This window comes from Stomoxys calcitrans, chromosome 4 (assembly GCF_963082655.1).
Source record: "Stomoxys calcitrans chromosome 4, idStoCalc2.1, whole genome shotgun sequence".
Taxonomy (NCBI): Eukaryota; Metazoa; Arthropoda; class Insecta; order Diptera; family Muscidae; genus Stomoxys; species Stomoxys calcitrans.
This window is the reverse complement of record NC_081555.1, coordinates 121,161,869-121,175,050: the sequence shown is the minus strand read 5'-3', so window position 1 is coordinate 121,175,050 and position 13,182 is coordinate 121,161,869. Positions and strand designations below refer to the sequence as shown.

Genomic DNA, 13,182 nt, shown 5'->3' with positions numbered 1-13,182 from the left:
TCGGAAATTGATACGCATTTCGATGTGTTTCAAACGGAATGATTAAATGAATACACCCCCCGATCATATGGTAGTGGGTATAAAAATGATGGATTGTACTGACTGGAAAAGATGCCGAAGATGTGGGTTGTCTAATATTTTCTGGAAATCCTTCTTTAATAGGAAGTAGCGATTTACTAAAGGTATAAAATACCTTGGTGTTTTGTTGACCAGAAAATGGAATGCGATATCCTGTCTTAATGGTAAAATTTCGGATTTAAAAGGCGATTCATCGACTGGATGTATTATACGGTCGCCAAAATCTTTTATTGTTATATGATGTTTTGATCTGGTGGAATGCGACTGTGATCTGTTACAGCGAATTTAATGCCACAATAAATGTCTCTGGACTTTATAGCTAGAGAAATTGCCGTGACCACCATCAGGTTAAGGGTGCTTTCGCTTTGGTCAGGCAACAAATATAGGCATTGTGTTATCATTGAAATAATTGTCTGAGCCGTTGTTTGATATAAAGCACTGTGCCCACTTTGATAGAATCGATTACAACTTGAATGACTCTGAGAATGGAAGGTGTGTAGTTTTTTATGTTTTATGCTCGATTAGATGAGGCCACCATAGCGCAGAGGTTAGTATGTCCGCCTATAGCGCTAAACGCCTGGGTTCGAATCCTGGCGAGATCATCAGAAAAAATTTGCAACGGTTGTTGCAACATTTGTGAGGTACTATGCTTCTCTACACCCCATTCGGACTCAGCTAAAAAAGGTGGCTCCTTATCATTGAGCTTAAAAACTTGACCGACTGCACTCATTGATATGTGAGAAGTTTGCCCCTGTTCCTTAGTGGAATGTTCATGGGCAAAATTTGCAAAATTTTTGATTAGATGACCATGGAGGCTTTGTGGCTAGCTAAATAAGGGTATATATAGAAACTTTCATTGTAACTGTAATGTGTATCAAGCGGATATCATTGCAGTTAAGGAAGTGGATTGGTGGAATGTCAAAGACAAAATGTCTCAACTATGGTAGCCGTTAAATCTCTGCAGAACGTGTTGTGATTTCAAAAAACAGCCGTCGACATGGACTTATTAACGAAATGGCTAAACAGTTAAAAATATACCTATTTTGGGTTTCGTATTGTAGAGCAAAGAACCTTTAGGCATATAACCTACCTAACGCTCATGGTCATAAAATTAAGACTTTGAACTATTTAAGATTATGTGGACCTTTTTCATCAGTCTATTGATGGGCTTCTGCCTTGTACTTCTCATCGTAGTAAAAACATTGAAAGTATTTTTTGTTCAATACACTTTGATAAGTGAAATACAGGTTAAAGACAGCTTTTACTCAATCTAATAAAAGGTTCCATATTCTTAATGATTAGTGTCTCTTTTTTAATTTTTCGGCTTGAGATTGCTGTACACCAATTCACTTCAGCAACAGCTATTCAAACGAGAAGGAGCGAACATCAAGAATAACAAAATTATAATGTATTTTATTTCGTTGCTTTGTGCATACTATTGATGAATGCATTTGAAATATCCAAATTACGATACCGCCAAGACTTACGTTAAAACAGACCTTTTTCTTCTTCCCTGGCACAAATTACATTAGTGAAAAAACCTCGAATTAAAAATCGTTTTGATTTGATCATTTTAAAAAATAAAATGTGTGAATTAGGTTAGGTTAGGTTGAGAAGAGGGTACGAACATTAATCCGCCCCACGTTACTATGGATTTATATCGGCTTAATGTGCGCTCTAAATATTCAAAAGTAACCTCGAAAAAGAAAAGCTAAATCAAGTATTCTGTGCTACTAACAAAATCCGTAAGAGTTTTTTATACCACGCCGATAAATCGATTCATGTCTCCATCTAAGTGCTGGTGTCTATTGGTCGCGAAATCCGAGCTATGACATAGGAAATGCTCTAACGTCTCATCATCTTCCCTGCATGCCCTACACACGCACCTATTCTGCATAAATGAGCTTGTAGTCCTATGTGTCCCTTCATAATATCGAAAGCTATACTGACCTCATTTTTATATATTTTCAGTAATAGCCACGTCTTCTCACGATACGGATATCCCCATAGGATTTTCGTCGTCCTACCGACCGTTTCATTGCACCACCGTTCGTCACCCATGTTCTTAACTTGGACTGTGTCGCTTTGGGCTTCGGAGTAAGCAAGTTTATTGATCGCAGTCCACTGGCCTTCACTGACTAATCATCTGCTCTTCCTTTCTCCCTTATTCCGGCAACCATTGTGCCATCCTCAAAGAAGGCGTTAATCTCCTTGTTACACTTTAAGACCGTTCGTGACCTTAATGAACATTTTTGCATTGTGCTCGGGTGCGTATACATTATGTTGAATACAAGACACAAAACTCATACGCACCCAAGTCCTTAATAAAAAATATTCTTGCAATAACATCGATCTTAACGAAATGCTCACAAACACTGTTTCTAACATTTATTTTGCATTTTCATCCAAATAATTTTCCTAAGCAGAGGACTTTTTATGTGATACTGTTAATGAATGAAATTTCTTTCACTAATTTTCCCTTGCAGTTACACTAACATCAAACCGAAAGGAAAATAAAAACAAAGCAAAACAGATTTTGTGTTTTTGAAAAGGAGCAGAAAGAAGTCGAAAATCAATTGGAAATAAAGTAAATGTGTTGTTGATATTTCTATAAACCTTTTATATGTAATTGATGGTATGACAGAAATAACAAAGGGAGAGGAGAAAAAATATATTTAAGGAAAAAATTAGCTTGAGAGGAAAAAGGGAAAGGCCTTGCAAAAGATGTATGTACGCATATCGTTGCGTATAATTAGAGACTACTAGTATGAGAAAGTGGGAGAAATAGAGAGAGTTAGATTTGACTCAACAAAAAATTAAACCATGTAATGATTGAAATGACGAAACAAAACGAAATAAAAAAAAAAACAACAACGACAGTAATACGAAGACGAAGAAGAATAATAATAACGATAATAATAAAAATGAAATAGAAAGAAAAGTTTGCAATTAATTACCATTTTCTTCTAATATGCGTACGAAAAAACGTATTTCTGTAGTTTGCAATGTGGCCGATTATCGGTTATAGGCGCACACACAAACAAACACAGTCTGGCGTGGGGGGAGAGAAGTAAGTAGAAGATATGGTAGATGGTGGTGGTGGTGGTGCTAGATGTAGTTAGATTCGTAGTCGTAGTAGGTAAAACCTAGGAGAAACCACTTTGCTATTGTTTTTCTATGCGTAGACCTTATGGCAATGAATGGAATTTTAAAGGTGAAATGCGGCGACGACTATCAGTATTTTTGTTTGTTAAGTTTTCTTAAAGAGAGTATGGGTTGACGAAGACGCTGTTGTGGTTGTTGGCTTTCAATTTGATGTTATAGATAAGTTGTTGTTTTGTTTTGTTTTTTTTTTTTACAAAATATACAAAAAGCACGATAAAATTTTGTAAAAAGGCACGGCTGACTGAAATTTATCTTTTTTATGTATTATTATTTATATTTTGTTTTTCTGTATATATATCGCTCTTTCTCTGGTTACTTTCAATATAGGTATGTGAGTGTGTATATATAGAGTTTTGATGAGTTTCTGTTGCTTTGGAGTTTGCTTAGCTGGAGTTTGGCTTTTCTGTAGCTTAGCTGCTATTTTAGTTTTTCGTTTTTATATTACAAGATTTTTTTAGGGAAAATCGCTTTTGTTCTTTTGTATATAAATATATGTATATATTATCCTTTTATTTGTTTTGTTATATATACAATTTATTTGCAACAATTTTTTTAGTTTTACTTCCTTTGTGTTTTTTCGGAACGCTGCAAACTACTTCTTTTCTTTTTTATTCTTGGTTTCTTTGTACATAAATATTTATAAAAGTAAAGTAGTTTCTTTTTCCTTTAGTTGTTTTGGTGTTGTGGCTTTTGGGCCTTTTATTTATCCTAGGCCAGGGCAATAGCTTTGTGATGAGCCAGCGTTTGTAATATTAAGAGCTCAAAAACCCACTTAGTTGAGGGGCAATTTAGTTATCCTTTTATATTCTGCAAGGATGTTTTCTTCCTTTGCCCAAGTGTTGGTGATTTGCCTCCTTTTGGTTTGGGGAGGTTTATTGTTAATGATTTCTCTTTTTTATGGTAATAAAGATCTCACTCTGTTTCCCTGTGTTGGTTTTTTTGTCTTCGATTTTGTTTCTTAGGAAAGGAAGGGTTTGATTTTTTTTGTATCTCTTACGTTCATCTATTTGGGGTATAAACGCTGTTTCGCAAGTTAGAGCCAAACTTTGATTTGATTTCAGGACTCGTTTCTTTTTGATTTGAAATTGTGTGAATGTGAGTGTGAGAGTGTTTTTCTTTTTTTATTTAATATATAATGGTAGCTCTATTTATATGTATGTATAGACGTAGTATTGCTTATCCTTATACTTAGTGATCACATATTATTTGATTTCGTCCTATGCGTCGTGTTCTTGGTGATGTTCTTTTTCTTATTTTCGCTTTATTAGAGGGTTTTTTCTTCTTTTTCCTTCGTTTGGCTTTTGCTAACATTTAATCAGTTTGTTATTGTTGCTGTTGCTTATGGTGTTTACGTTTGTTCAGCATTTTCTGTTGATGATATTGCAGTTGATCTTTTGGCGTTTGTTGTTGTTGTTGTTGTTTTTGTTGCCTTTGATGCTCCTCTTCTGTGAGAGATTCTTTGATTTTCTTGAGGGGAGTCTTGCTAGAGCTACGTTTCTTTTTCTCCTCTAATCCTGAATTGGTATTAAGAGATGATGATTCCAGCCTTCGGTTGCTACTGTTGCTGTTTGCGCTGCTTGAAGCCGTCGTCAATGCTATATTGTTGTTGTGTATTCCTCTAGCTGATGTTATTGTTGTTACTTCTGTTGCTTGCTGTTCGCTTGCGTTTGTTTCGGCCAAAGGTGAAGTTGTTGTTATACTTTCATATCCTTGATGGTAGTCCACCTTTATAGCAAACATATTTTGTTTGTGTGCGTGTAGGGGAGATTATTCAGTTTCGAGTTTGGTTGTAATTTTGTTTTTGAGACCCAAGAAAAAGATTTTTAAAATTTGCTTTTATTAAATTTTCAAAGGCTTGTTTGTTGTTGTTTTTTATTTTAATTTTTGTTGTTGGTGTTTTTGATTATAAAACTGTTTGTGTATATTATTCCATTAGCTTTGTTTTTTTTTTCAACAAAATATATATAGACATAATTTCCTAAGTAATTCTGAAAGTCTAAAGGTAGGAGGGTAGGGAGAGAGGGATGAAGGTTTTCGCTTGCAAGCATGAAGTAAAATATACTTCCGCTTTCTTACCTAGAATATAAGGGAGCTACGGATCCTGGGGTGAATTAGGACAGTGTAGGAGTTTTTTTGTGTTTTTAGGAAAAAAGGTTGCAAATTATTTGGTAACTCTTGGAGCATATTATCATCAACGGTGGTCAGCACAACATGCTCACAATAATACACACGCTAACACTCGCATACACAGACAGACAGATCCTAATTTTTCCGACAATGCATAACGCACACCAAAGAAAACACTGAGTATTATTGACAGAAGCTGGCTTTGCCAAATATTGATGAAAGGGGGGGAGGTTTTATATTGGTGTCTGTTTCTTCTTTCTTCGTTGATTTCTGTTGTAGTTGTTGGCATTGCTACACTACACTTTGTAAGGTAGCACATAACAATAAGACCTGTGTTCTCTCTATGTAAATGTGTGTAGTAAGGATATTTGTATTAAAACTGTTAAGTGTTCATGTAAACGTGTATAATACAAATGTATGTACAAAGTATGCAAGTTTGGTTGTATGCGTTATAGGACCTATGAAATAAGATATTCTTTTGTTTTTCCCCAGATTTTTTTTTAACTTTACTTCGCTGTTCACATTATTAACATTTGTTTATGGTGATGATCATCATTTCATGTCGGAACAACGAAAAAAAAAAATTACTCCGCAAAGAGAAGTTTTTTTTTGTGTTTGTGATTTCCGCTTTATAAAATAACTTGGTGTTGGCATGTCAATATGTAAAGGAGCTGGTGTGGTGTACAGTAAATATATATATGTAAACGTATGCATGTTGTTTAATGTAAGTACGTTTGTATGTATAAATGTGTCTGCAGTTTCCGTTATCATAAAATATTCATTTTTTAATTTGCTTTGTTTTATTTACCCCAAAACAAAAGTCGTAGAGAGTGGGAGAGGAACAACATTTTGTGCGATTTTTTTTGTTTGTTTCCTGTTTGTTGTTTTTACTCATATATAATAAATGTTTGGTAATAAGTTTATATGTATGTATAAAATATATATGTGGTTTTTCTTCCGGGTCTCTTTGTGTGTGTGTGTATGTATATATGTATGTGTGTGCGTTTGTAAACAAAGATTTATGAAATTCGGAAAATTTCTCTGTAACAGCTGAATGTTCCGTTTGACTCTACTACATTGTTATTCAGGTCATTGTAATTTCTTGTCCAGTTTATTTATTTTATTTTTGTGTTGGACTAATGAAGGGACTTTGAGGAGGATGCTTTAAAAAGTATATGCTTTCTTTTCTATTGAATTTGTTTGCTTTGCAAAAAAGTTATTATTTATAAATGTACAGAAATTTCAAACAATAATATACAAACGGAATAAATGGTGAATACATATTTTAAAATTTTTATTAAATTAAAATTTTGATATTTATTTTGCACTCTTCGTGGAAAAGCTTATGGAGAATACCTCAATGTAAATGTTAGAACAATCTGTAACCGATTTGGCTGAAACTTGACATGTGACCTATAAACTACACTTCCTATGGTTGTTGGGAGTGATAACAGAAAACTTCGTGCAATACATCAGCCCAATCGGATAAAAATTGCGCTCTCTAGAGAATTTCGAAATAACACGGAACCTTGGTCTTTATGGGAACTTTATCAGATAATGGGCCGATTTAAACAATACATTACATGGTGTGCCAAATTTGAAGATTGATTTGATGAAGATTTTCCGTATGTTCTCGACAGGATTCTAACCCAGGCGTTGAGCGTCATAGGCGGATAAGCTAGGTTTTGGGTTACGGTGGTCTCTCTGTGGTGGCGCTTTTTAAAGCGTTTGTCCTCCAGTCAAAAAAGTGTGATATGTTCCAAATATGATGACAATCGGACAAAAAATTGCGATCTGTGACTTGATAACAATATACGGATAGACCAATGGACATAGGTAATTCGAACCAGATAGTAATTTTATGCCCATCGGTATAACAGTACGTCAGAATTTTTTATTTTGCAGCGCATAATTTTACCTACACATAATTGTAATAATTATCACCACAGAAATGGTGTAGGGAATACCTAGTAAAGAGACGACTTCATGTAGTTCAGTGAAATTTTTAGCGTCTCTAAATTTGACGATAAACTACTGAGGTTGGTTATTTGAACATATCAAATGGACCTGACATGAAAAACCGCCCCGTATTCACACATCGAAAAGAGAACTTCTGTGTATTTGATGTAAGAGGGGCTCATAAAATGGGAAATGTAACATGAAATATTGGAGTTACAATCCTTATTAGTATAATGTGTGAAAACAGTTGTGGACTGAGACAGCATACGGAGAGAGACACATGCATGGACGAACGGATCTGCTTCAAATATACAAAACTTGCTGCACAAAAGCAGGAACCTCGAAACATGATCTAGTTAGTAGAAAAGTTTTAACATGGCAGAAATATAGCCAGCATTGATAAGGGGATAGTCACCGCTCAAATTTTTCTGATGTTCACGCTGGGATATAAGCCCAGGCGTTCGGCGTCATAGGAACATGTTAACCTCTGCAGTGGTGGCCTCAGGATGTAGATATAACTTATACAAAGTGTAATTTTAATACGTGAGTACAAACACAATCTGTGAATGTGAAAAGTGTTCGGTATACTCTGCCATTTCATCATAGACAAGCCCTCAAACGAGCAAAATTGCAAATGTTGCCCATGAACATTCCACTAAGGAACTGGGGCAAACTTCTCACATATCAATGAGTGCAGTCCGATCCAAGTTTAAGCTCAATGATAAGGGGCCTCCTTTTTATAATCGAGTCCGAACGGCGTGCCGCAGTACGACACCTCTTTGGAGAGAAGTTTTACGTGGCATAGTACCTCACAAATGTTGCCAGCATTAGGAGTGGAAAACCATCGCTGAAAATTTTTTCTGATGGTCTCGCCGGGATTCGAACCCAGGCGTTCAGCGTCACAGGCGGACATGCTAACCTCCGCCTTGCTGTGGCCTCCAAACGAGAAAATTGTTGAAATTTATTTTCAAAATTCGTGATCTAGAATATATGGCAAAATCAAATGTTTCTTAGAAAAATTGTGTTCAGAGATGAGCTTCATTTCTGGTTAAGTGGATAAATAAAAACCCGAATTTGCCGCAACTGAAGTGAAGAACATTCGATGCACCCCGAAAAAACGAAAATTTTGTGTGGTTAATGGGTTGGTGACACCAACCAATTGTCTATTGACAATTTCTTGAGGGGTTATGTTTCATAAAAGTCGGTGATCTATGTGGGCTAGCCATATACGATTAATGCCTTAGAATATGATATAACATATGTTATTCGTGGAATACAGGCCGAACTGTTCGAAAAATTTGTTGGACCTTACAAGTCTCCACTTTTAACTCAGTAGTAGGAAAAACTTTGCCAGAAACTTGGTACGGTTTATAGTACCATTCACATTAAACGCCCCTGCTAAAGTCTATCAAAATGGTTTCAGATTCCTCCATATAATAATATCGTCACCTACACTTATAGTGTAGGTGTAGAGTATTGTATAGTCGACACCGTTCGACATCTCCTTTCCCTTACTTCTTTTTCGGAATATCATCAGTACTGAGACCCACTTTAGTGCTTTATTTTGAGCTCAAAGTATGTTCAAAGATTCTATTCATTCTGCTGTACAACTCAGCCTAACCGTCCAACGAATTTAAGTCTGTAAGCCCTGCTAAACCATTGAGGATGGTCTTTCCCATGTCATACCGATATCAAGTATATCGGATATCTCAATCTTGAAGGCATGAGTGACGAACGAGTCTTCTTCGTCATCAAACACAAGGTATCCATAGTATTCAAAATACAACTATGCCCACCATTCTGTATACTGAGTTCACCTTTCTGTATGTGAGTGCAACTTCAGCGACACAGTTGGGAATAAAGACCTCTTGAGTCCAATAAAGACCAGTTTTAGGACCTTCGAATTCTCTAGTACGAGTTCTCCTATCCGCAGTCTATCGCTATATCACTACCCCTTATGTAGCACTAATCTTACGATGACATTGCACAATCGATTATCATTGGTTTAACTTTCAATTCCCTTTGGAAAAGATGAAGAACCGTAAAGGCTTCCGGTTTCTTTTGTATGTATTCCTTTTCCAAGGTAATTTAAAATGGAGACGGAGTGATGTCGCAAAGTGAGATTTGCATCAAGTCCTCTTGACGGTACAGTGAGCCAAATAAAAAGTGTTAGGTGAAATTTTCTCTATAGAGACGAAACAATGAAATTACCTTTTTTTGACGATTTGTTTGACTTGTAACTCGCATAACTTTTGACTGAAGTATAGTTAATTTGATCAACTTTTCATATCAGTCAAAAACAAGAGACTAGCCTGTCCCAAACAAGGGACAAGCCATCGGCCGGGCCGATCTTTGGATACCTACCACCGAGGATATAATAATCATCCTATTTTATTATTTTCATAATTATATTTAAATATGGTCTTGATCATATTTTATTCAGGTCCCGAGAACTCATATACAAATAGCAGTTTCTGCGATATCAGGCAAGAAATCAGCTTTTTATGAGACAAAGACCCAAAATTAGAAGATCGGTCTATATGACACAGCTATACCTGTATAGTCTGAACCGATTCATATTTGACTCGTCCGATCTTTATAATATCTTGGTCAGCTGGCGGGAGGCATAAAACAACTCACTGTTTAAAATTTCAGCGTATCGGGTAACAAATAAAGCTTTTATGGGCTTCAGACCCTTTATTGGCGGATCGGTCTATATGACAGTCCGATCTGAACCATATTTGGGTCGGATGACGGTAGGCTTAAAGCAACTCACTGTTTCAAATTACAGCGAAATCGGGTAATAAATAAACTTTTTATGGGCTTCAGACGTTTTATTGGCAGATCGGTCTATATGGCAGCTGCATTCAATCTGAACCATTTATGGGTTCCAGACGCTTTATCGGTAAATCGGCCTATATAGCAGTTATATCCAAATATGGTCCCATTTAACCCGTTCAAGAACTTAACCAATGTGCATTAAAAAGGCATATCTGTGCAGCTCAATATCTCTATTTTTGAAGGCTGTAGAGTGATTACTACAGACGGATGGACAAACTCATGGACATCGTTAAATCGTCTTAGAATTTAACGACTATCCGAAATATATATACTTTGTAGGGTCGGAAATTAATATTTTGATGTGTTGCAAACGGAATAACTAAATTAATATAACCCCTATACTATGGTGGTGGGTATAAAAAAAATTAGTAAAATTTTCTGAACACTATTAAATATATCCTTCACATCAATGAAAATTTTGGAATGCGCTTTTGGCAGATGCACAAAATTTTGTAGGGCCGAGGTGGCCAACTTTGAAGGACCACCAATGGGCCCCCAGACCTTATAGGGTACTGAAATTTTGCACTGGTTGAAACCTCAGCTATAACTATCCAAAATTTCGTTATGATATCCATATCTGTTCAAAAATGGCAGACTTATTTCCACAAACTTTTTCTCCATCCCACTGTGCGTTGTCTGGAAACGAAAGTCTAAATTTTAAGAGCTTATGCACTTATATACAATTTTCTATTAAATAAATCGTGTTTTAAAAATAAATTCAATTATTTACCTCCTAAATTTATTTTGAAAAATGTACTCCCTCATTTGTGGATCAAAGTCTAATTGTTTTTCTATTGACATACATATCTTCTCAGAGAAAGGAAAAACACAAAATAATAGCCTGAAGATATTAAATTACCATTATAATGTTGATTCTTCCCTAATTTGGTGTTGATGTGAAAAGTTTACTTAGGCACGTTTTATGTTTCCTTGCGATTAGCCCAATTCTTGAGAAAGAATTGAATTTAAATTTAAACTATACAAAATAAGCCAATAAGCAATTTCTATAGCAATAACAAATGCAAATAATTATCGTTTTGAAGTATTCTCCACATTGTTTACCATACAGAGAGTGTATCGTGTTGTTGTTCTAATGCTAATTTTAAATTGTATGAACCAATGGATGAGACCCTTATAACAAAATGAAGAAACATATACAAGGAGGAAGGATACTTCAAACAGAAATTATACATATAAATAAGATAAATATTAACATTAATTAACAAACAACTAAAATGCATTTAATGTACACAAGACAACCGAAATGGAATAAAACAAAGAACAAACATAAATCCTATAAATCACAGACAGACCGACACAAAACAAAGGACACTTAAAATCACAACAAGAACGACATATATTACGTTTGCTTCACTAGCGCTGGCAATGGCAATGGCACTCAACCATTCGCACACACACACTCACACTCACGTAATTAGGAAGCTATACACAATAAACCTTACTGACGAAGAGCATCCTCCACACACATACAATGAAATACCGATCTTAGCTTGGACTCTAAGGAAACGGAAGTACATAAAATAAATTAAAATGATATACAAGAAGGTGAAGAAAAGAAGAAGAAAGTATTATCATGGGATGGATGCTGGTGGTTGGATATATTTTTGAGGGCCAAAAAGGAAAAGTGTTCAAAGGATAGGGGTTAAGGGGGTATGGGGGCAAGACTAAGAAAAGGAAATTAAACACGTAGTGTTTGTATTCATTTCTAAATTAACACTTTCATTATTTATCATTTTGTTTTGGTCCCTCCTGGTTAGAATTGTTATCCACCCATTCATTCTTCATTTCATATCGGAACATAATTGTGTGTGTGTGTGAGTGGGGGTGTGGGTGTGTGTTTTATTGTTTTTGTTTGCTGCTGTTGTTATTGTTGTTGTTGTTTATGCTACCGCTGCTGTTATTATTAATGTATACATTTTCTTAGCTTTTTTCGTTCTACACAATTTTTCTTTACTGTTTCTTTTTTTTATTTAAAAAAAGGACAAATAAATAAAAACAAATTTTCAGAATAATACTCTATACACGATTTCATTTCCTTTTTAACCACGCAGACGACGTTTGGAATTCAGTAAAGGAATAAAAGAGTGAGAAAGACACACACACACACACATAAACCGACAAACCAAACGAGAAGGAGCATAAGAAAGCAACACAGAAATTAAATTGAAGATTGACAAAAAGTAAAAATATCAACATAACACCACAGAAAACTTACTTAATTTAATAGAAGAGCAAAAAACTAAGCACAAAAAAGAAAGCATAACTGCTGCTGGAATGGCATGGAAAACTTAAAAATAAAATTCATTATTTAAAACGAAAGCAGGGACATCTACCCCCATTTGTTTCGCAATCCTGCTGCTTGCCTTTCGTTCGCATTTTCTTCAACTAATTGGTAATTTTATGAATAGAAGAAGGAAAATGCTGAGGTAGCATGTATAAATAAGAAAACAAAATGGTGGCGGGGTTTAGAGTAGGGGGGTTTGTTGTATTTTCCTTATTTTGCAAATAAATTAAGGTGTTTATTTTCTTTTTGAGCAAAAGCCAATGGTAATGCCAAGGATTACCATGTTTGGTGCGGCTACCACAAGCGATTTCTTTTTCTTAACTTTTTTGTCTTTCTTTTTGTTTCTTTGCTTATGTCGTTTTTGCCTTGGGTTCATTTTTAGACAAATGAAAACCGCAAAGTAAAATTAGCATAGATTTTTTTTTTCTTGTGCTGGAAAATATTAAAATAATTAAAAAAATCAACACAACAATTCACATTATGCCATATAATGCAAAACAGTTTGTATTATTTTTCTCCAGTGACATTGGTAAAGAAACTTTTGAAAGCAGGCATGTCCAACACGTTCTTAAAATCTAATAAAATATCAAGGATTTCAATTGTTATTCCTATGTAATGTCAAATTTCCCATAAACATTTTATTAAGTAACAAAGGATATTTCTATAATGGCAATGAGTGCAGTCCGCCGAGCCCGAACGTCTCTAAT

At 35.1% G+C, this 13,182-nt stretch overlaps 1 protein-coding gene across 3 annotated transcripts in view; it reads right to left on the bottom strand.

Annotated features, from left to right (window-relative positions):
- Positions 1–13,182, bottom strand: part of LOC131997317 (GATA zinc finger domain-containing protein 10-like) — a 246,667-nt gene that overhangs the window by 80,487 nt on the left and 152,998 nt on the right. Inside the window, exon 3 of one of the 3 annotated variants that reach the window (XM_059368104.1) lies at positions 3,633–4,968. The exons of the other annotated variants lie outside the window; for them this stretch is intronic. Within the exon in view, the coding sequence (XP_059224087.1) occupies positions 4,567–4,968 (402 nt within the window). The 3' untranslated portion in view covers positions 3,633–4,566. Of the gene's footprint in view, positions 1–3,632; positions 4,969–13,182 lie in introns of those variants that run through there. 3 annotated transcript variants of the gene reach the window in all.